The 21,192-nt window shown below is 53.6% G+C and overlaps 6 protein-coding genes across 6 annotated transcripts; 3 read left to right on the top strand and 3 right to left on the bottom strand.

Annotated features, from left to right (window-relative positions):
- Positions 1-2,579: 2,579 nt before the first annotated feature.
- BDZ83DRAFT_580006 (heterokaryon incompatibility protein Het-C) lies at positions 2,580-5,178 on the top strand (the record flags this gene model as incomplete). The annotated part of the gene is made up of 5 exons (XM_060505303.1): positions 2,580-2,696; positions 2,773-2,800; positions 2,874-3,034; positions 3,096-4,348; positions 4,404-5,178. The coding sequence occupies 5 exons, from the start codon at positions 2,580-2,582 to the stop codon at positions 5,176-5,178; spliced, it is 2,334 nt and encodes a 777-aa protein (XP_060363849.1).
- Positions 5,179-5,590: 412 nt separating this feature from the next.
- On the bottom strand, positions 5,591-7,285 carry BDZ83DRAFT_580074 (phosphatase 2C-like domain-containing protein; the record flags this gene model as incomplete). The annotated part of the gene is made up of 1 exon (XM_060505311.1): positions 5,591-7,285. The coding sequence occupies one exon, from the start codon at positions 7,283-7,285 to the stop codon at positions 5,591-5,593; it is 1,695 nt and encodes a 564-aa protein (XP_060363848.1).
- Positions 7,286-8,584: 1,299 nt separating this feature from the next.
- On the top strand, positions 8,585-10,050 carry BDZ83DRAFT_580057 (uncharacterized protein; the record flags this gene model as incomplete). Its single annotated transcript, XM_060505307.1, has 2 exons — positions 8,585-9,407; positions 9,461-10,050. 2 exons carry the CDS (start codon positions 8,585-8,587, stop codon positions 10,048-10,050), a joined length of 1,413 nt encoding a protein of 470 aa, XP_060363847.1.
- A 390-nt stretch (positions 10,051-10,440) lies between these two features.
- BDZ83DRAFT_580048 (iron permease FTR1 family protein) lies at positions 10,441-11,704 on the bottom strand (the record flags this gene model as incomplete). Its single annotated transcript, XM_060505306.1, has 4 exons — positions 10,441-10,743; positions 10,796-10,994; positions 11,047-11,489; positions 11,549-11,704. The coding sequence occupies 4 exons, from the start codon at positions 11,702-11,704 to the stop codon at positions 10,441-10,443; spliced, it is 1,101 nt and encodes a 366-aa protein (XP_060363846.1).
- Positions 11,705-14,546: 2,842 nt separating this feature from the next.
- BDZ83DRAFT_625140 (Cupredoxin) lies at positions 14,547-16,654 on the top strand. The gene is made up of 4 exons (XM_060508484.1): positions 14,547-15,126; positions 15,183-15,759; positions 15,844-16,069; positions 16,142-16,654. The coding sequence occupies exons 1-4, from the start codon at positions 14,791-14,793 to the stop codon at positions 16,374-16,376; spliced, it is 1,374 nt and encodes a 457-aa protein (XP_060363845.1). The 5' UTR covers positions 14,547-14,790; the 3' UTR covers positions 16,377-16,654.
- BDZ83DRAFT_625136 (uncharacterized protein) lies at positions 16,655-17,972 on the bottom strand. Its single transcript, XM_060508483.1, has 2 exons — positions 17,513-17,972; positions 16,655-17,453 (listed from the first exon to the last, which is right to left on the bottom strand). Exons 1-2 carry the CDS (start codon positions 17,846-17,848, stop codon positions 17,061-17,063), a joined length of 729 nt encoding a protein of 242 aa, XP_060363844.1. The 5' UTR covers positions 17,849-17,972; the 3' UTR covers positions 16,655-17,060.
- Between the last annotated feature and the right edge of the window lie 3,220 nt (positions 17,973-21,192).

Below are 21,192 nucleotides of genomic sequence, written 5' to 3'. Positions count from 1 at the left end.
AAGCTAACAACCATGAGGTAACAACAGGTGGCTTCTCGTAGCTTGCAATCGAGGGGCAGTCTTGGAATACTCGAGATAAGATTGGGTATGGACTCTTGGCCTCCCACAGTCTTAGCACCTCCAACCATGGGCCATGACCTCCAACCCGAGGATCAAGATCGCAGTGAGTGGCGGGCGATGGCAGCGGCGGCGGTCTGTGACAGCGAGCATTGTTGGGGTCGAGTCTGAGATTGAGTTAGTGGAAGCAAGTTGAAGCGTCTTCTCACACGGCGCATATTGATGCATGAGCCAGAGATGGGAGGTGCATGCAAGTACGTACCAGCGATAAGTCCCTCTGTTTGATTACACGTGCATTTCACCTGGATGCCTCAATGCCAGTAGGTACTTTACGGAGTACCTTACCTCAGCTCACAAGGGTTTACCTAATCCATATGATACAGCCACTTCACAGCAGCCTGAGGTGCAGCTTTCGAGGTTACAATGTGTGGCTCATGAACCACGCGTTGGTTTCTTCCAAACAGTGCCTTTCGGACTGATTGGTCTACTGGCCTCATTATTTGAGCTGAACGGATAGGCAGGTAGACTGTGGCTTATATCACCTTGGACAGGTAGGTATCTAGACAGAAATGACGATAACTGTCATTTCTGTCTGGATCCTGTTCATCTCACTGGCTTGTCTTGCCTTAGCTGACCACCCAGTATATCACAGTATCAATTCCCCCGCAAATGTAGCTGTCAGTATCAAAGTCGAGGTACGCTCAAGATCGAAAGAACAATAGATGGGAAAACAAAATGGCGGCTAAGGTAGACAGTCTTGAGCACCCAAACATGCCTGATCATCTCGTCGTGCTGGACCAGATGCTGGGGACAAGCCTGGAATCTGCCAGGGATGCATAGCATTGGCCCAGGTACTCCGTACTCGATCGGAATGGAATCCCTCGACTTGGGCCAATGGCGGGGTTCTCTTGTGCGGGTCTGCCCTACCAACCGGACCCCACCCTGTTGCGCGTACCTACAAGTAATGGGAGAAACCAACGGAGTACCTAAGTACGGTAGATCTGGGCGTATCTGAAGGAGGGGCAAATGGGTGACAAAATAGGATGCCTGTCAACGCAAGATTATCATGATTTGGACCTTACTATTCTGTTCAAAGTGTAGTCTTTGAGAAATACAGAGAAGATAGGAAGTAGGTCATGGTAGGAACAACAGAAATGACAGGTATAGTAGGAATAAAGCTAGGGTATTATGGGGCGGCAACCGATTATGTCACCCACTTGAGGGGCACTTATTGTTTGGGGACAGTCGTGGTCTGCTGTGCTGAGCTCAGCGCACAGAGAGGCGGGGCAGGGAGCCAGGAATCAAATAAGGTATTTCAAGGTTCCTGCGCATCTGATGGTCGCATGCACAAGTTTTGACAACCTGCTCTACCCCAAAACATCCGGCTTGAGTAACTCAGTCCCTCTCGACTTTTCTCACTTACGGCTTTACTTGGTAAGTGGATGAATGAATGGAGGGACCCTATGGTGCCTATCTTGGTACAGTCAATGCCCATCAAGCTCATTCCAGGTTGAGCCCAACTTAGCGCGTCTGGCCCGGCAGCTTCCGGCAAGACGCGCCTATTGCTTCGCCAAATTTAAGAAAATTTAGGTACCTCTGGGATATTGCCTACTCAAACTCGTTTATCGTCTTGCGATCTGGGATGTCGCAATGCGTATGTCCGTCTGCGCCTACATAGTAGATGTGCTGCCCATCGCGGTGCAATGCAGGTCAGTAAGGTACCTTATGGCACACATGTGACGCAAGCCAATGAGCCTACACTACAGCTCCTGTTTCCACAAAGCTCAGCTGTCCCCCACCCCTCTCGCCAACGGAATCGTCCAAACGTATTGTTCATAGGCAAGTTGGTAGGACAAGGGAAACATGAGGTGTCGTCAGCAGTGATTCAGACATGCGTGGCGGGGACAATCAATCAGTCCTTGATAATAGTGCTCTCTCCTCGCCTACACCGTGTGCACTATCTCAGACTACCTTGCGCAAAGCAGCAAACCGCCCCCCTCAGCCCCAGGTTGACAACCCAAGCCTTCAAAGTCTTTCGCGGCACGTCTTTGCCGCTGCGAGTGCTACCTCAAGTGGATGCGCCCAGACAATAACGTAGCTAAGGTAGGTAGGCCCTCGTAAAATCGTACTTCTTGACGCAAAATGTTGCTGTCGCTGCCCTCACCAAAATTCCAGACTGAACTTGTGAATTCGACTAGAACCCCAAAACCATCTTCGGCTCTACCTGCCTTGCCCTCATTCGTGTGGGCGTGCCTTACATCACCTTAGGTAACGACTTGGAGCTTACCTCGTCTAGCCGGACTCGAACCTTCCCGCTCACCTTTACCTCACCTCACCTGCTCTTTTACCCCTCCAAAACAAAACAAATCAAAAAAGGTCGATCCTTAACCTCGTGGACCCGGATACTTTGCGCGACTCCTCTATCGCTCTCCCGAACACTCAACGCATCTCTGCGACTGAACTTCACATCCAGTCTTTACCGATCCCTGGATAGCTTTCCGAGCCTCCCGCGACCCTGAACCATGGCGTCATCCGGTCTCGGGAGAGGTTCCATCCTCCTCGCCTTCTGCTTGCTTCTGGTGCTTCTGCCAGGCCGCGCCGCTGCCTTTGGTGCCGGCAACATCCCCTCCATTGCTCAGGTAAGTTCTGACACCTTGGACACCTCGTCCAATATTCCACCGTTTCGCAAACTAATGCATTACGATCTACGTCTAGGTCGAAGGCCACAACTGGCGTCATGGAGGTGCGCACCCTTTTTTTTTTTCTTTTTTCTGTGCTTACCCCTACTGCTAGCTGACTGACATGCTTGCGCACAGATATCGAGGACATGCTCAAGACCATTGCTTTCTTGCATGGCAAGAAATGGACCTCCATGTTGGTATCCCGAGTCTATTTTGGCAACTGGCTCCGAGACTACTCCCAAGCCGTCGACGTGGGCAGCTTGAAGGGAGTCAACGCTCCCACCATTAGAATTCTGGTATGTCCTTGTCGCGCCGAAGGGATCGGTGTGTATCCTGTGTACTGACTTTCTCCGATAGGTGTGGGTACTCTCCTTCATGGCCTTTGGCTATGCGACGGAGGAATTCGAGGTCACCGAGGAGCGCCTTGGCGTCTACCGTCCGGAGGAACACATCGATAACCCCCTGGGCTACGCTGATGGCATGGACGCGCGCAAGTTCGACCCTCGCCTGCGTGGTCCCGTTGACCCTGTCGAGACACAGATAGACCCCCGCACTGGCATGAAGAACTACATTGCCAATGAATCTGGCGGTTGGGCGACCAGTGCTGGCTACTTGCGCTTCAGCTTCGCCCGCAGCATCCACTTCGGCCGGGTCTATACCAGCGGCTCGCGGGGTTCAGGAAAAGAAGCCGATCTCTGCGAGGCACTGCGCTGTCTCGGACAGGCTCTCCATTGTATGGAGGATTTCAGCGCGCACAGCAACTACTGCGAGCTTGCGCTTCGAGAGCTGGGCTACCACGACGTATACCCTCACTGCGGTACTCAAACTGAAATCAACCTGAATGGTCGCCGTGTCTACCCTATCGTAACGGGTACCTTCGGTGCTGTGGACTTCTTGCACTCCGTTCTCGGAGAAGCTACGGACCACTTCACGCAATCTGAGGTAGACGAAATGAATGTCGCCCTGAAGAATGCCGAGGGTATGTCTGCAAACATCACTGGTGGCGGCACCGGATCTCGTGGCTTCTTGGGGATTGGCTCCTCGAAGCCGAACGACTTCATCTCTCTCGTCGGTCAGCTTCCTGGTATTGGTGGAGATTTGGCAAGCCAGGCTCGTGATTTGCAGGCCCAGTCGAGTGCACAGGAGCAGCAAAACACTCGGTCTGGAGGCGACTTCAGCCGTGGTGACTTAAGCCGCGAGAGTTCCAACCAGGTGCCTGGTATGAGCACCAATTTCGACCCTGTTGAGACCGCGCGCAAGATTTATCCGATTCTTCAGTTCCGCGACAAGATTGTCAAGTCCATCAGCAACCTCATCTCCAAGATCCCGGGTCTGGAGAAACTTTTGGATCATATCAGTGAGACGCTGACCGCCTTCATCTTGGGACTGCTGGCGCCGTTTGTCAGACCCATCATTACACAGGTCTCCAAGGTTCTGAAAGACGGTTCATCTACTGTCATCGACGCAAGCTCGAACTCTCAGCTGGAGCCCTGGAAGAATCCCAACTGCTCTGATCCTACTCACTCCATGCTCTCAAAGGACCATTTCACCAACATCCTGAACTCCTGCGCCGGCAGGGTTGCTGCGACTATTCTGCAATATGTTGTCCCGTAAGTAGACACCGTTTATGGTCAGGTAATTTGAACAAAGCTAACGTGAAGACAGGCGAATTCTGTATGCCTGGGAAAATCCGGGAGTGCCTGTTGATGAGGTCGTTAATGACGTCCTCCGGGCTTTCCACCACCCAGCAGCTCGCGATGAGAGAGTCCAAATCCAAAGGGATATGTTCGAGACGGTGCGAAAGTGGGCGAATGAGAGCAACATCAAGCACGAACTGTCCCACCTGCTCTCGTCCGAGTCTGTCAAGGCTGGCAAGAACCATATCTTGGCTGGTGGTGATGGCACGAAGAGCGTCGGAGGTCACTCACACTCCCATGGAGCCTTCGACAGCTTTGGAGAGCTGGGACACGGCAAGGTGCAGGGTTCCCTCTGGAACCAGATTCGCACTAGAGATCTCAGCTCCATGGAAGGTGATGACAGGAAGCCTTTGTCAAGCTCTCCCCTCCCTTCATCTCAGCAAGACTATGGATACCACCAGAGCGGTGGTGACACCAGTCATCACTACTCAGCTTCTCAGTCTCAGGGTCAGGCTTCTGGCTACTACGGCGGCGGCCAGTCTGAGCCCCAGGGATACGGTCAGCAGCAGCAGCATCATCAGCCGCCTCCGGGCCAGTGGGGTCCTCCTCAACCCCCTCAGGGCTATGGCGGACCGGGCTACGGTGGACCTCCAGCCGGATACGGCGGACCTGGGTACGGGGGACCCGGCTACGGTGGACCGCCGCAGCCTCAGTACCCTCCTCACCATGGAGGTCCACCCCCTCCGCATCACCAGCAGGGTGGTGGCGGCTGGAGCCAGTACCCGGGCCAACACCGCTACTAGATCATTTTGTGCGGTGTGGAAATGGGAAGGTGTGAATAAGTTTACGATCGGGTCGCGGATTACGGACTGGAGTCTTTAGGAACACGGAAACGGATGGGGATGGAAGGGGCAGGGTGCGCAACCCACGTATGGCTGATGAGAATGATTCCCTGGAGCTGTGCTCAACAGCACACGAAGTATGAAATGCAATAATTTTTTTCGTGCTTGATGTTCGTATTTGTTGACTTGTATGTATGGTCTATCTTATCCCTCTCGAATAACCAACCCTTCCTGCCAATGCTCATATGGCAGACCAACCGATGAAAGCCCATTCCTAGATCCCCAACTCCTGAAGATGTAATAACGATGGTGATAATGCTCCGTTACTTTGAAGAAGATATGCATGATGGATATCTCGCAGTTGTTGAAAGTATTACTGCTTGCCGCGCCGGGGATCCAGCGCCTCTGCTCTCCTCTTATCACGGATCTCCTTGGTGCCGAGACTGCCGACTCCGCCCTCCGACCTTCGCTCCCACCCGCCAAGTCTGACAACCAGACAGGTGGCGTTGTCGCCGTCGTGAGAGACCTCGGTGGCATAGTTGACGACATCCTTGGCGCCCTCTTCGGGCGTCCTGGCCTCCTTGATCACGTCGACAATCTCCTGATCGCTGAGTGTGCCCGAGATGCCGTCGCTCATGAGGACGAGGAAGGAGTACTGCGCTGGGCCAATCTCGACGCGGGTGATTTCTGGCTCGGCCGACACGCCGATGCGTTTGCTTCGCATGTCGCCGAATGCGCGGCTGTTGGCCAACCCTGCGATCCGGTCCTCCCCAAAGCTGTCTGCCGAGACCATGGACCCGGCCGGCGCATAGCGGCGGAGACGACGGCTTTCCGTGGGAGTGGTTGGGTGGTGGTCTGATGTCAAGGGCTGCGCGAGGCCGGTAGTTGTTGTGCAAAGAAGTATTCGGGTGTCACCCACGTGAGCAACAATCAAGGTAGACTGCGCATTAGGGTGCCAGAATGGCGCTGGCGTAGGCGTCGAAATGAGAGCTACTGATGCCGTCGATCCACCCTTGAAGCGAGCCGGGCCGCCAATGCCGTGGCCTGATGGTGGTTTGTGTGGAACTCCAAGAATCTCGTCGTTGTTGACGGGGCGATCGTTTGCTTGAGGGTCGTCGGGATCGGGTTTGCGTGCCTGGGCGGAGATGAAATCCAAGTCTGCTCTAAGGAAGGCGTACATGAGAACGGACTCGACTGTCACCCCAGGCTCATCGGTGTCGTTCCTCTTCTCTTCCGACAGTTGGAAGTACTCGGGGTTGAAGCGCCGGAAGTATCCACCGACAGTCTGACGATACTCTTCCACAAGGTCCTGTGCCAACTTGATAGCCTTCGGAATGTCTTCTACTTTGGCTGAGACTGGTTTGGCCCCTCTCATGGGCTCCTCTCTTTCGGGATTCGTCAAAACGCCATGCTTGTCTTCCTCGGGAACACGAATATCGTCCTTGACATCTTCTTCTGTCTTCATAAAAAGCTCCTCATTGGGGTCTTCCTCCTTGCGGCCCGTCTCTGGTGCCGGGCTCCTTGCTAGGCTACTCTGGAGGCCAAATTCAGCGGAGGATTGCTCGATGTAGCCATGCAGCTCATCACGTAAGAACTCAGCGCACTGAGACCCGCCGTGTCCGTCGAATATACCAAAGTAGAAGACCTGGGGGTCACCAAGCGCGCTGTCAGCCGACGTCGCCTCGTTTGGTTTCTGAATCGGTCGCCGCTGAAGACTGATAGGGGCCCTCTTAGCAAAGGCCGGCATGCTGATTGTGCCGGCTTGGTTGGTATCCTCATTGTACCCCCGTTGACCCCTCGAAGAGAAAACGCCAAAGTGATGCTTAGCTCTCTTGAGCGGGATCCGGACCACTGTGAGATCTCGGCTTGGCATGCTGAGGGCTGCAGCTACTGGAGATGACCCCGGCGTTACTTTGTGGGGGGTCGAAGCATCGCGGGGTAGCTTGTGGCCAGGGCCGGATGACGTTCGAGAGTCGGGGTGTAGAGAAGATGATGGGAGATGGGTAACGAAGTAGTTATGGAACAGTCGCCGATTCGTCGAGCTCGATGACCTGTCACTCTTGAGCATGCTTCGTTGTTCGCAACCGAGTGATGTGCGGGTCCGAATCGAAAGCCATCGAGGGGTTGGCTCTTGGGTGGTGTAACATCGTCGGGGCGGGTGCCTGGGAGGTGCGGAAGAGGTGGGCTTATCGATGGAAGTCGCGACCCTGATATTCAGGGAGGAACATACGCATCGCACAGCTATTGGCGAGAGGATCCGCGCGGTCCCATGATACGGCGGTATTCGTTGCGTTGCGAGACAGCGTGTTAAAGTTGGCATTGTTCCGAAAGGGCGGGAGTCTGTTGGCGAGGAAGAGAGCGTCACCGGCACTGCAGCAGCTCAAGTAGGACGACCTTCAAGCTTGCGAAAGCCATGGGCTAGCTCGTCAAGCTTGAACGGCGGCCTAAGGGGCGTGGAGCGGGATTCTGGGTCGGCGAGCTTTGGTCGATGGCGCGAACGAGGGGAAGGCTTGTCAGCTGTTGCGTCGGTGACGGCGAGGCATTGGCATTGGCAATGACAATGGACCACCACAGAGCTGAATATCGTGCGTGGCCCAGGGAACGTCTCGAAAAGGCGGGAGGGACAGATGGGCCGTAGAGTTTGCTTGACAGCTTTTGTGTTTGTTTCTGCGATTGACTGCTTGGTCTTGACACTGTGAGATTGGAGGATTGGGTTTGGCCAAGGCACACTGTCGGCCTCGGTTGGATCATGGATGGACCCAGCGACGTAATAAGACGGACCTGGAAAGGACGGACGGGACGGGGACATGCTGAACGTGGAGGTTCCTTCTCCGTGCCCTGCCAGCTGCTTGACTTAGCTCCAGCCAATCCCGCAGGCTACCCTTGGATTCGGGTAAGGCACGGAGTACGGGCCTAGGGACCTTACCTTACCGCACCGTAGCCCAGGACCCAGGTGCTGTGTAAGTAACTGCCCACGCTGTCCTGGTGTAAACAGTACCTGGACAAGGCACATACCTACAGCCGACAGCTGCCACGGGCGTTCGGCTGAGGATAATCTTATCTAATCAGCACCCAGAACACACCGTGTAAATGCCCAGGTATGTGGTTGAAGAAACACGGTAGACCCACTGCGGTGGAATCGAGCAGGCAGAAGGGGTCTTTGTCTCTTTGAGAGAGGCGAATGACATGAGGGTCACTGACACGATTAATGAGATTTTTGTATACCTCTACGCATTCAATCTCAAGACGGCTGCCTGACTGACGTTATATTTTGCTGAAGCCGTGCGATGGCCAACTATAGCATCGACATATATGTCAGTCCCTGAGTCGCGGCAGAGATTCCCCTCCCAAGTTGCGCTGTCTTACGATGGGAGACTCGGCAGCAGTTCAGGATGACACATCGGATCCGTCCTCGGGCGCCTCTCCCCCAGTTGTACTCATATCCGACGATGGGGACATTATTCTAAATGTTACATTCGAGACATCCCGAGAAACAATTGCGGTGGCTCGCAGGACTTGGCAAGCTGCCAGTAAGAAGATTGGCGCACCACGAATGCCCCAGCCCAACCTGAGCCCCAACATTCAGGTCGCCTACCGAGTCAAGCTTTCCGTCTTGAGAAAGCACTCCCGGTACTTCGAGAATCTTCTTGGCAATAAACAGTTTGCCGAGGCCAGCAACGTGGAAGAAACTCTCGCTCGCCTGGCTGCGGACAAGCTCAAGCTGGCTGAAGTAGATGCCGGGGACTTACCCTGGATCACAATCATCGATGACGATGAGGCAACCCGGTCCGTCGGCCGAGAGAAGGTCTTTGAGGACTTGATGAGGATCATGCACGGGAAGCAGATACAATCCAACTCTGTCAACATGCTTCATGTGACTACTCTAGCCATTCTGGCCGACCGATTTGATTGCCGATCCTTGGTCTCAAGATATCTTAGCATCGAGCTCAAGTTTAAGTGGCCCTTGACAAATGCCAAACCGGTGCGGGCGGGCAATCAGAAGAAAAGCCTGGACACGGAGAATGTGCTCAGGCAGAAGATTCTGGTCGCTTGGCTGCTAGAGCAGCCGCCTAGACTCCATAATTACACGCGAGAGCTGATTCTCCGTGGCTCTGTCCGATGGAGCGAATTGTCTCTCGATGAGAATCCACGTACTGAGCTTTGGTGGAGTCTACCGGATGGCTTGGAGAGTGAGCTTCCTGGCCCTGGTTTCAATAAATGACGTTTGCTGACTTGGGATTAGGGGAACTACGGTTCCGGCGGGAGTGTGTTTTGAATACCATTGCTTCAGTCCATCGGCATTTCCTCGCCCTCTACTCGTCTCGTGAGAGACAATGTAAGCTTGGTTACGACTCGAGCTCCGCTTGTGACTCGTTCCAGCTGGGCCAGATGCTCAAGTTCTTTACGGCCAAGGAGCTCATTGGTATCGTTGACTTTGGACCCAGCTCCTACGACAACATTCCAGACTCCTCAGTCATTGATATTGAAGATATACTGGCAATTCTGAAGCAAGTGCCAAGCTATCAAATCGACAAGCATCACACCAACTGCGGTATTCGAGCACGTCTCGACTCGATTGTGGAATACATCAGATCGATGATGTCGTCTAATGTCTTATCTATTGCCCAGGTCGAATGGAAGAACAACCAGGCAACGGCAACTTGGGTCCCTGCAGAAGACGGGTCAAAACTAGACAGAGAAGAGAAGAAGTTTGAGTTCACCAGGAGCTTGGCAGGCGATCAACGACTCCGGTACGAGGGCAACATGTATGCTGATAAGATGGCGCGCAAACTATTTACTGCCGATAGATGGGATTGGACGCCAGAATATTGATCAAATAGAGACACAAAACTCACAACACACGGGAAGGGTGTAAGATCAGTTGATTACAAATAGAGACGTCTTCCCTCTTCGTTTCAGCATTGTAATCGATCCTGATAACACCAAGTTTGATTCTCATTAATAGGATTTCTAGGTTGTCCTTGATGGATGGTGATCACATGTACTCTGGAGGAACACATAAAGAGGCTTTTGTAAATGCTTTGACTAGGCTGACACACAAATGTTGAACCTCAATTTATCCTGTAAAGTTGGCCACCCTTCTGGCCTCATTATCATACAGACAGCTTTCACATTACATTGTCCGCCAGCATAGGTATCCTTTTTCAGTCATGATAGTCCATAGCTCCGAAGGTTCAACAACGACGCTTAGCTGCCTTCCAACTACGACGAAGCGGTCACCGTCTTCGTGGTCGCTGCTCCTTTATCCTTCTCAGATGTGCTCGCCTGCTCGCTTCCGCTACGGTCATCAGAGAGACGCCTGTCGGCTTCCCGAGGAGCCTTCGCCTTCATTAAAGGCCAGTGTCCCTTGGTCTCGTGGAATCTCATGAGGAGGAAGCAGCCAATGACGAAAATCCAGTAGACGTTGTATGAGATCACGGAGCCGTACGTTGCTGAGTTTGTCCATCCGAGTACGGCGTTGAAGATACCCCAGCCGCCGCCACCGTTAAGCTCTGGGCTGCAGCACTTTTGAGAGGTCAGCATTGGGACGTCGGCAAAGCAATATAGGGAGACTTACGTTTACGTGCCACACGCTCTTGTCAATGTCATAGGAACCCGGTCCATTTCCGAGCTCTGCGGCGTCACCACCGACAACCTTGTTCCATTCTTGCTGCTCGAAATCGCCCACTGCCCGGGAGAAGAGTCCAGCGGCAACGAGGTACAAGAGGCACGTGGAGATGACAAGGAATACTTGCAGCTTGGCTGTGGATCCTCCCCTTCGCGAAAGTCAGCATGCATCTCAAAATCGGGAAGAGCAATACAACTTACTTGTAAAGCAGGTAGCCAACAAAAGCGCCTACAATCAACCCGACGATGGCGGGGAGCGGCACAGCAGACGCAGGTGCAGAAAAGGAGACGCCGGCGACGAAGACGATTGCCTCGATGCCTTCACGGAGCACGGTGATGAAGGGCAGGATGAACATGGCGTACTTTTCGGCGAAGCGCTTGAACCAACCCCGGCTCGCACCGGTCTTGACGGGAGACTCCATTGCCTTTGCCAACTTGACACGCCACTTCTCCTGCATTTTACCAATGCGAAGTAGAGCAGCACCCATGATCGTGATGATGACGGCGGCAAGTAGAGAAAAGGCACCTTCGTAGTAGAGCTCGTGAGCCTCCCAACTGTTTCGGCCGACCTTGTAGAAGACGGCGATGACGACGGCCGCGGCGATCAGGCATATCAAGAAACCGATACCTGTACCAAGCCATACCTGTTGGGAAAACGCATCAGCAATGTATCTCGGTTCATGAGTGTATCGAATGTCCTTACCTGTCTGCGCAAGGCCTTGTACACGGCTACATCTCTGTTGGGTCCATCGAGAGTCTGCTTGAGGAAAGCCAGCAAAACCGACACGATAATGACGGTTTCCAGAGACTCTCGAAAGACGACCAGAAATACTGGTACTGAAAACACGTCGACGGTCATTTTTGGCACCTGTGAGAAAGGTGTTTGTCGTTTGTCTTGGTCACAGATTCCGAGCAACGAAAGAAGGAAGAAGAGGAAAACAGACTTTTGTCTGGTAAGCGTGGAGAAGGGGAGACGGGCAACACAAGCACAGATTAATCTGATAAAATCAAATCAGATAATCGCTGGGACTAGCCGATGAGGGTGCCGGTACTGGTTGGTCTTGTGGCAACGGATACGACGAGCCGAAAGGCGGAACGCTAGCCCAAGTTCGCCCAGGGCAAATAAGAGAGGGCAGGCATATCTTGATAATCAGCCGACCTTTTCTCCTACGGTAGCAGTTAATCAATCAATCAATCATGGATTTATGAATAGGGCGGAACATCTGCTCTCGACCGACTGTAGTCCGAGGGAAGGTTGACGCGAGGGCGCGAAGGCGAGAGGAGGGAGACGTGGGACGAAGGTGGTGCAAGCTCCAAAACCCGGTTCCAGGCGTAGGGCCAATTAGACCAGCGCCGAGGTCTCATTGTTGCATGCAGACCGGACCATTTTCCTCCACGACAAGCTTTTCTAGTCGGTTTTAGTACATTTTGGAAGGGGAGCTTCCTGTTTCTCGTTTCGTGTTACGGTGTTGGGGATAAAGCATGCATGGCAGAGAGAGCTGCATCCCTGGGGCTGGCTCGCGTTGCTTAGCGCGGATTGATGGAGAAGGGGGCCTCAAACGAACAAGGATACTTGAGGCACTTATGCGCTCGCGATATTGCTCGATCCTTGAGAGTTTGACGGGTGGGAAGGATGGTGGGCGAGTTGTTCTGATCTGATGGTCGATGTGTAGAGGAAAGGCCCGTGATTCTGACGATCGACATGGGATGACACAGATTGGCTTGCCTCTTAGCCCAGCATCATTTCTATCTTTGACAACAGATACAACGGAATGGACTGTCGCTGAGACGCCCAATCGTCGATCTTCAACCATATGTCGGCAACGTACGACGCCGTTGACTTGTGCTACGCCAAACAAGCAATGTGGCGGATGCTGGAGGTATTCTGATGTGGGATACCGGCGGCAAGCCCAGAGATGGGTTCAAAGATGTGCTAGACTACTGGTATCTCTGCTAAGTGACCATCGAGCCACCTGGTTCCCGTGGCCGGACTCATTACTCGTGACAATACTACTGATAACTTGCAGCTTGAAAATAGTTTGCCTCGACAGCGATGGCGGAGTTCCATCGATAGCATTGCGATCGCCGCCAAAAAAAAGTCTGATGGGCTGAGGGATTTGGAGCCAGCTTTCATGAAATTTGAATGGGCACATGAGACCAGATTAACTCGAAGGTATCTTGTCACTCCTTGCCAAGGGTTGGCAACCATGATAAGTTGAATGACCCTGAATGGACCCTCAACGATCAAGATTCCATATACTCTGTAACTCCGCACCTGGTCTTTTGTTCTTGAGGGACCCCTTCGAGGCTTCAACAACTTCGTGTATCGGTTCATCCTGAGTTTCTATGACAGATCTCGCTGTTCAGCTCGCTCGAGAATCCCAGCAAGGCCAACAAGCAATTTCCACACTTTCCGCACCGACGGAAACAGACGGAATGGGACGAGGTGAAATAGTCGAGAGACCCTCTTTCTCGACTTCTCATGGAGTCATGGTCTCTTCTTTGACAGGCCATTCTTGCCCACCTCGCCCACATCGGGGACACCTTCTGGCGGAAGCGAGGCCAGGCCAGACCCGAGTTCGCCTTAGCGCGGGGAGACAAGCTTTTTCTCGGCTGTAGGGGCCCCTGGTTAGTTGATCTCCTGTGCAGGTGAAAAAGATCCCCCTCCCCACCCTTCACTTCTGAAAGCTGCAATAGCAGACATGATGGACAAATGATGCCGAGTTCCGTGCGAGCCAGTCGTTTTCTCGCTACTACCACTCATCGTCTCGCACTATTCATCGACGCCTGAGGTCTTTGGGTCTGAGTGGCTTGTGTTAGTGTAGAAAACTCAGTGGTCTTTCAAGTAACATCTGAATAGATGATGGCGCGCTAACGAGGTAGCGTGTGCCCAGCCGCCCCCTCCGGCCAAGGAGCTGGAACGAAAGGTGTCGGGAACCAGTGGAAGATCAGATTGATAAGATGTCTTGGGCAAAGTGCCAAAAGCCGTGAAAAAGAGCGACAAGGGGAGGAGGGGGTGAAAACTGGAAGGGCCACCCCAGCCAGGGTGGCAAGCATTGGTCCTCCTCGCCAGAAGTTGCCGTTTACTTGAAGCGAGTTGAGAGAGAGGAGAGCCAGTCAGCCAGACTGACTGACTTGACCCAAATCGAACGGAAGCTTTGTAGAGGGCCCGTTTCCCTTTCTTTGCAACGATGTGTATTCTTCTTGCATCCGGTCTGTCCCCGGATCAATTTGTCTGAAGGGATACACAAGAAGCCGCTCGTGTCACTGCGAGACTTGTCATTCTCCGCCGCCTTGCTCCTGGCGAATTCTATCCTCCCCTGCGCATCACAGAATAGCGAAGACCGAAACAGAGAAGCAGGAGAAGAAAGAAGAAGTAAACATGACAGGTACAACACGCCTTTTGGCCCTCCTCTCCGCCATCGCGCAGACGGCCTACGCTGCCACAGTCACATATGACTTCAACATTGGCTGGGTGACGGCAAACCCAGACGGTGCCTTCGACCGTCCGACAATTGGAATCAACGGCCAATGGCCGATTCCTCGCATCGATGCCAATGTCGGAGACAATATTATTATCAATGCCCATAACCAATTGGGGAACCAGTCGACCTCCCTCCACTTCCACGGCCTCTACATGAACGGCACAACCCACATGGACGGACCGGCGCAAGTCAGCCAGTGCGCCATTCCGCCGGGGTCGTCTTTCACTTACAACTTCACCGTAAGTACATGTATTGCTCTCTGAGAAGGTGATGAGAGAGGTTTTCTGACAGTCGAGTGTAGATCAACCAGCCGGGAACATACTGGTACCACTCCCATACTCAGTCGCAATATCCCGACGGCCTGCGACAAGTCTTCGTCATCCATGACCCAAGCTCGCCCTTCAAGGATCAATACGATGAAGAAGTCGTTGTATCTCTGTCCGACTGGTACCATGACCAGATGGCCGACCTCATTCCTCCCTTCATGAGTAAGGGCAACCCAACGGGTGCAGAGCCCGTCCCGCAAGCCGCTCTCATGAACGACACGCAAAACCTTAAAGTCCCTGTGCAACCCGGCAAGACGTATCTCTTCAGACTGGTCAATGTGGCAGCCTTTGCTGGGCAATATGTCTGGATCGAGGGTCACAACATCTCCATTGTCGAGGTCGACGGCGTCTACACGGAGCCCGCGGAGGCAAGCATGATTTATATTTCTGCTGCTCAGCGGTATAGCTTCCTCGTAACGACTCGTAATGATACCTCGTCCAACTTTGCGATTGTGGGAAGCATGGATACTGTAAGTTACCACTTAGCTCCAAACCGTATCTCTCACACACAAAGCTCACCAAATAGTCCCTCTTCGACACCCTCCCGGATGACCTTAACTACAACGTAACCGGCTGGCTCGTCTACGATGACTCGAAACCTACAGACCCTCCGGCGACGCTCGACACTTTCGCCCCCTTTGATGACATGACCCTCATTCCCTACGACAAGCAACCCCTCCTCCCAGAACCCTCCCAGACTGTTGAGCTCGATGTCATCATGGACAATCTCGGCGATGGCGCAAACTACGCCTTCTTCAACAACATCACCTACAAGGCACCCAAGGTACCCACCCTCTACACCGTTCTCTCCGCTGGTGACGCGGCGACAAATGCCGAGGTATACGGCACATACACGCACCCCTTTGTGCTCGAGCGCAACGAGGTCGTCCAGATTGTCGTCAACAACCTCGACCCGGGCCGTCACCCCTTCCACTTGCACGGCCACGACTTCCAGGCGCTGTACCGCGCCGCCGAAGATGGTGGCACGTTCGCTGATGCCAATGTCACGGAGGCGGATTTCCCTGCTACGCCGATGCGTCGCGATACCCTCGTTGTTTGGCCGAATGGAAACATCGTTTTGCGGTTCAGAGCAAACAATCCTGGTGAGTTGGTGTACACAGTCCGACATCTGACTGTTTCTTATTCTTGATGTAACCATCGCGTTTTCTAACAGTTGTGAACCCCAGGCGTCTGGCTGTTCCATTGCCACATCGAGTGGCACGTAACCTCCGGTCTCATGGCAACCTTTGTTGAGGCACCGCTGGACCTCCAAAAGAACCTCACAATCCCTCAGAACCACCTGGACGTCTGCACAGCAGGCAGCGTCCCGACAACCGGCAACGCCGCGGCTAACACCAAGGACTACCTGGACCTGAGCGGACAGAACACACCGCCATCGCGTCTTCCGGATGGGTAAGTGCATCTTGATAAACTACAACGCTGTAAAGTTTTTGCAAAATACTGACGGAAAGTTAAAAATCCAAGCTTCACCTCGAGAGGCATCGTCGCCCTCGTCTTCAGCTGTATCACCGGCATCCTCGGTGTTTTGACTGTGGCGTGGTACGGTCTCGCAAAGACGCCAGACGGCCCCTCCGAGTCCGGGTACAGGGCTCCGGCGCCGGCCGTGGCTGCGGGGGTGGACCACGCCGCCGGAAGTCATCAGAAGGAACCAATCATGGTTGGAGCTGGACCCGGTGGGTCGGGTGTAAGTCATGCTTGACGGTGAACTTGTCTGCTAGATGTAAAGCGAACGCTACGTTATCGAGTGGATGAGTATAGGTGTGGTTCGACCAAGCAAACTACTTAACCAGAGCGAAGGGGTCACAGAACCGCATGGTGACTCATTCATGTTGGAGGATGGGGTAGCACTATAGCGTGGCGATATTTCCCTTGACGAAATGTTCGGTGACAACATTTGTAAGAGCTCGTGGGCCCGGTTTCTTGAATAGATGAAACACCAATTAGTCTAATGTGTAGAAGAAATTGAATAATGAAGACAACAAACTCCAGACTCCTGAATCTGACACTCGGCCAAGACTCTCGTTTCCTTCCTCTCCTACATGGTTGTTCTCGACGTTCCTAGCCGGACATGTGTGAATGCACCTGGTGCCATTAAAAATCCATGCCAAAGGAATCTGCTCCTCGCCGTGCTCCTATTTTCTAGAGAGTACACGGTCTTACACTCGAGCTCCTAAATTCTCTCCTTTCCCAGCGCCCTCGCCAGTCGCCAGTGACGTGGCCATTTCGGTACGTCGACACAGAGTCGTTGATGATGCGGCTGCCTTCCCCTGCCAGGTTCTAACGGAGAAGGCGCGCTCTGTAACGCAAGCTCCTTCGTAAGCGGGTTGACGCCAGAAGCAGCGTCCGGTGGTGCAAGTGCGCTCGACGCCACTTGCTTGCTGATTTAGGTGCTCTTGGACTTCTTCCGGGGCAAGCCCTGCGCCTTCCTCATGGCCAGATCACCCTCAGCAAGCCATTTGCTCGCCTTGACAATTTGCACAATGTTGATGAACTGCTTCATAGCCATGACGGGGAAGCTGATGGCAGTAAGGACCCACGGCCAAAAGGAATCCATCTTATTCGCACGCGCAAGCTCGAGAGCTGCTGCGCTGTAAGGATTCGGGAAGATCTGGCTGAGTAGCGACGTGTTGACCTGCGCGCCGGCCTGGATTTGCATTGCCTCTGAGTTGGAGACAGAGTTGAGGAGAGAGGGCGAGAGAAGCGGCGAGGAGAAGGACAAGAGGTAGAGGGCGATGAAGAATAGTTCGTTCAGGGCGCAAAAGACGAAGAGAACAGTCTATAGGGTATCAGGTCAGCTCAAACGTCGGGTTCATAGCGCTTGAAAGTGTAACAGACCTTGTTGGTGTAGTACAAGTGCAAGATCCAGCTGCGGCTCTCGTCGACGTTCTTGTGGCTGCTTTCGGAACCCGCCATGGTAAGAGTGGTATACATGTGAATGTAGTGGCTCGAGAAGTCAAGTGAGAGGAGCATCTGGAAGACGATGGTCCAGCGAGGGAACGCGCAGGACAGGAACACCAGCAGGCACGAGGTTGTGCATCTGTCAGTGACCATGTCCAAGACGGCGCCGAAGCGCGTGGACTGCTCAAAGGCACGAGCGGCGTATCCATCGAGAGCGTCTAGGAGACAGGACACGCTGTATAGTAAGGAGCAGGTTCGCGGGTGGAGGGGCATGTAGTAGAGGGAGGCGATGGCGAGCACGATGCGCGAGTAGCCTGACACGGGACAGTTGTTAGCTGTGTGCTAGCATGCCTACAGCTTGCCAGACAGACGTACCGATGATGTTGGGCCAGAACAGGAAGATATTCTCCTTAGGGCCATCTTCCGAAGCTTCCGTCACTGAGGTTCCGTTGCCATTGCCATTCATCGCGATCTGGTCGGCTGGTCCGGTGGTTGTAACTTTGGCTGATTCCGCAGCGGCGGCTTGGGCGGCTTGACGCCTCGTTTGTCGGACCGACATGGTGATGGGTGTCTAGAGGCTGTAGCTCGATAGATGGAAGAGGTTGACCAGTCGAAGAATGGGGCGTGAAGAGCTTTTAAACGGCGTGGATGAGGCGACCGAGGCAGCCGGTGTTCCAGTGGAGGTTACACGGTAGATCGATAAGTGGCTCCTAGTGACAGGATTCGTCGCCCAAGACAAGGGATGGAGATGGGTGCAGAATCGTCAGCCAACTTTGCGGAGATGAGCTATCGGAGTGGAAGTCGGTAGGCGCAAAAGAGGTTGGATCGGATTGACGGACAAAGGCGACACGTGTAGGATGGTTTGGTGGAAGAGGAGGTGGAACAGAGAGGAGTGTTCGAGAGGCAGCAAGCGCAGTGGTAAATGATACAGATAGCAGACGCCTGTGCTGATGTGGGATCGGACGGTACGTTCGGAGTGGTGGGCTGAAATTGTTCAAGGGCCTGCGGTGCCAGCTTACTGCTTTTTCTCAGCTTGAGCAAGCTTAGCCGGTGTCAAGTCGACCCAAGGTCCCAAAGTGACAGATTGCGGCACGCTATCGTTGCTTGGCTTCTCCTTTCTCTTCCATTCTGATCTCACAGGATAAGTTTCCACCCACTGTTCATTCGCACACTAGGCACGGAGTACAGAATCCATCTGGACGCGTAAGGCAAGGTATCTCTTTGCCTGGGTTTCTACGGCGAGGTACTTCATCAAGCGGGTCTTCTGCCCTGCCGCCCCATGCTCGCCCGACCATACCTACCTTACCTTACGTAGGTAGCAACCGCTGTTTGGCCAGTCTTACGTATCTCGCAGGTGTTCCGGATCGGCAGTGGGCGCACTCTCTCGACTCCAGTTGCCATTTTCGCCAAGTTGCCTCTCGACAAGGGTTCGAAGGCGGAGACAAACGCAGGCGGCAGCACACCTTAAGGTTCCTGTCTTACCTTGCTGCGTTGGTAAAGACCGCCAGGCACGCTGCTATTCGCAGGTTTCAATTATCCCCAGCCTCTGGTAGGTTCAACCTACCCAAAATGACCCAGCCCAAGGTATTGTGTTAGCGGCCTTTTGAATCTAGCAGTGATAAGAAGATACAAGCTAAGAGAGAGATAAGACACCTCGAGGCAATTCAGCTTGGTTGATGGACAGGCTGATGCGGACCCTCGCTTCCTAATTTCGCTTTCGTTCATATTGTCTCCAAGAAGAAACGTCAATTGCACAAGCGAGCATGCATTACTTTGCGTTGTAATTCTTGTTCGAGCGCCTCTCTCTTGAGGGTGATGGACAATAGCACCATATGTCAGTCATGTGGCATATGGCCGTGGCCTACCTATCCGTTGGAGCCTGAGCATTGCACAAGGTAACATCCAAGGCATGATAAGAGAGAAGGAAAGATACAACCTTGGAACTTTAGCACGGCTCTTATCGATGTAGGCAACTGAAGAACACCATGCCCTTCTACTCTGTACACGAGTGGTCATCCAAGCGTCATTTAGGCATTCTAGATTTCCACATCTTCCCCATGTCTTTCAAGCATCCCAAGGTGAGGGCGGGCTGCAGGTGCCTTACGATGGACACAGGCATCGAAATCTCATATCCCTCGTCGATTTCCTTCACGTCAACAACCTACCTTATAATGACGACAAGGACGATGGCAGCTGCGAGACAACCCCAGACCTTCCCTATGCGCCCGCAAAGTGCAAGAGCAAAAGTCGCTTGTGATGAGCACCTGCCTTGCTGCAAGATAACACTACCAGGCAGGCAGGCAGGCAGGCAGGCAGGCACCTGCATGTCTCGGGTCTTCCTATCTCAACTACCTTACACGTCGTGCGCCTGAGATAACCTGGCGCTTCTGAACCAACAATGACTTCCTAACCCCACGACTTGGCCCCCTATCGATACTTGTCTCAGGCATATTTTCTCTCTCGTCCTTTCTCTTGCGATGCTCAGCCTTGCACCACCCCGCCATCGTTATCTTCTTCCGAGGAGCACCCCGCAGTCGTACCGCCCAAGGATTCTACCCCACCAAGAACAAATACGGTTGCCGGCAATGAGCATACAAGTCATCACATACGTATGCATTTGCTGAAACAACTACTCAACAAGTCTGCCGCTGCTGAAGTCTCGCTAGCTCTCGAATTCTGCACTGCCTTTGATTCCGCTTTGGCTCTATATGGTCTGATCGACAGGCCACAAGTCGATCATGCTGTCCGAGCCGTTGGCTCGTGAGCCTTGGCTGTCACTGTCAGTCCGAGTGGACGCAAGAAACGAACTGTATGCTGCCGGGTCTTTTCCTAGGACCTTAAACCAGAGTCCCAAAAACATGGTCCCATAGACCAACATCCTCGCCGGGCGGTTGCCGATCGCGGGGACCCGAAAATGTCGCGCCCTCAGATCACAAGTTGATGCAGCTCGTCTACGGAATAGTCTCGGCATCAGACTGGACGATTGGCGGGAGGTCCTTATTTATCGAGCAAGTCGGGGATTTGCCAAGGCCGTTCCCGAGAGCTTGGACGTCTTGCAGGCATCTTTGAGGGCCAGCTTTGCCGCAACCTGGCGACTTCTATCTACGGATACTGCGCAGGTCTGCACGTGTTTGACAGTGTGACAGACTGGCCATGAGTCGGCGTTTCTGCGCTACCGTCGGCAGAAGCCGTTGGGCTAAGTTTGAAAAGGGAACGAGGCCAGGGCTCCCGGCAGAAGGTAGCATGGTTGCGGGGAAGAAGCACACACCGTTCTTTGGTTCATCGGACTTCCCGTCTCTCCCTCGCAAAAATGGCACGAGAATGCCTTACTTGGTGGGACTAAGGCCCGGGGGTATGGCACGATATTGTCCAGCCGCCTGGGCTTGATAGGCCGAAGAGAAGCAGCTATGGATACGGATACATGAAGCCCAAGTAGCTCACCACTGACCAGGCTCACCTACCTACAGCTTCGGGCCCGTAGCCTTCACCGTTGCGTGGTTCTGGAGGCGGCCGCGGCGGCCTCACCGCATGAGACGGCGTTGCCGCTTCCGGCGGCGAATTTCGACGGCTGCGGCCACACAATGAGCCAACCAGCCCAACCAGCCTTCCGGGTCACC

The sequence above is a fragment of the Colletotrichum acutatum genome, assembly GCF_030867785.1.
Source record: "Colletotrichum acutatum strain CBS 112980 chromosome Unknown BDZ83scaffold_60, whole genome shotgun sequence".
In the NCBI taxonomy this organism is placed as follows: Eukaryota; Fungi; Ascomycota; class Sordariomycetes; order Glomerellales; family Glomerellaceae; genus Colletotrichum; species Colletotrichum acutatum.
This window is presented reverse-complemented; position numbering and strand designations above follow the sequence as displayed.

What these genes read in the sequence shown, in the direction of transcription:
- BDZ83DRAFT_625140 (XM_060508484.1), top strand. Translation starts at nt 14,791, where the DNA reads ATGGCCGACCTCATTCCTCCCTTCATGAGTAAGGGCAACCCAACGGGT. An exon ending in GTTCAGAGCAAACAATCCTG is followed by an intron (nt 15,760 to 15,843) that starts GTGAGTTGGTGT and finishes TGTGAACCCCAG; the next exon opens with GCGTCTGGCTGTTCCATTGC. An exon ending in CCATCGCGTCTTCCGGATGG is followed by an intron (nt 16,070 to 16,141) that starts GTAAGTGCATCT and finishes TAAAAATCCAAG; the next exon opens with CTTCACCTCGAGAGGCATCG.
- BDZ83DRAFT_625136 (XM_060508483.1), bottom strand. Translation starts at nt 17,848, where the DNA reads ATGCCCCTCCACCCGCGAACCTGCTCCTTACTATACAGCGTGTCCTGT. An exon ending in ACTTGTACTACACCAACAAG is followed by an intron (nt 17,454 to 17,512) that starts GTCTGTTACACT and finishes GATACCCTATAG; the next exon opens with ACTGTTCTCTTCGTCTTTTG.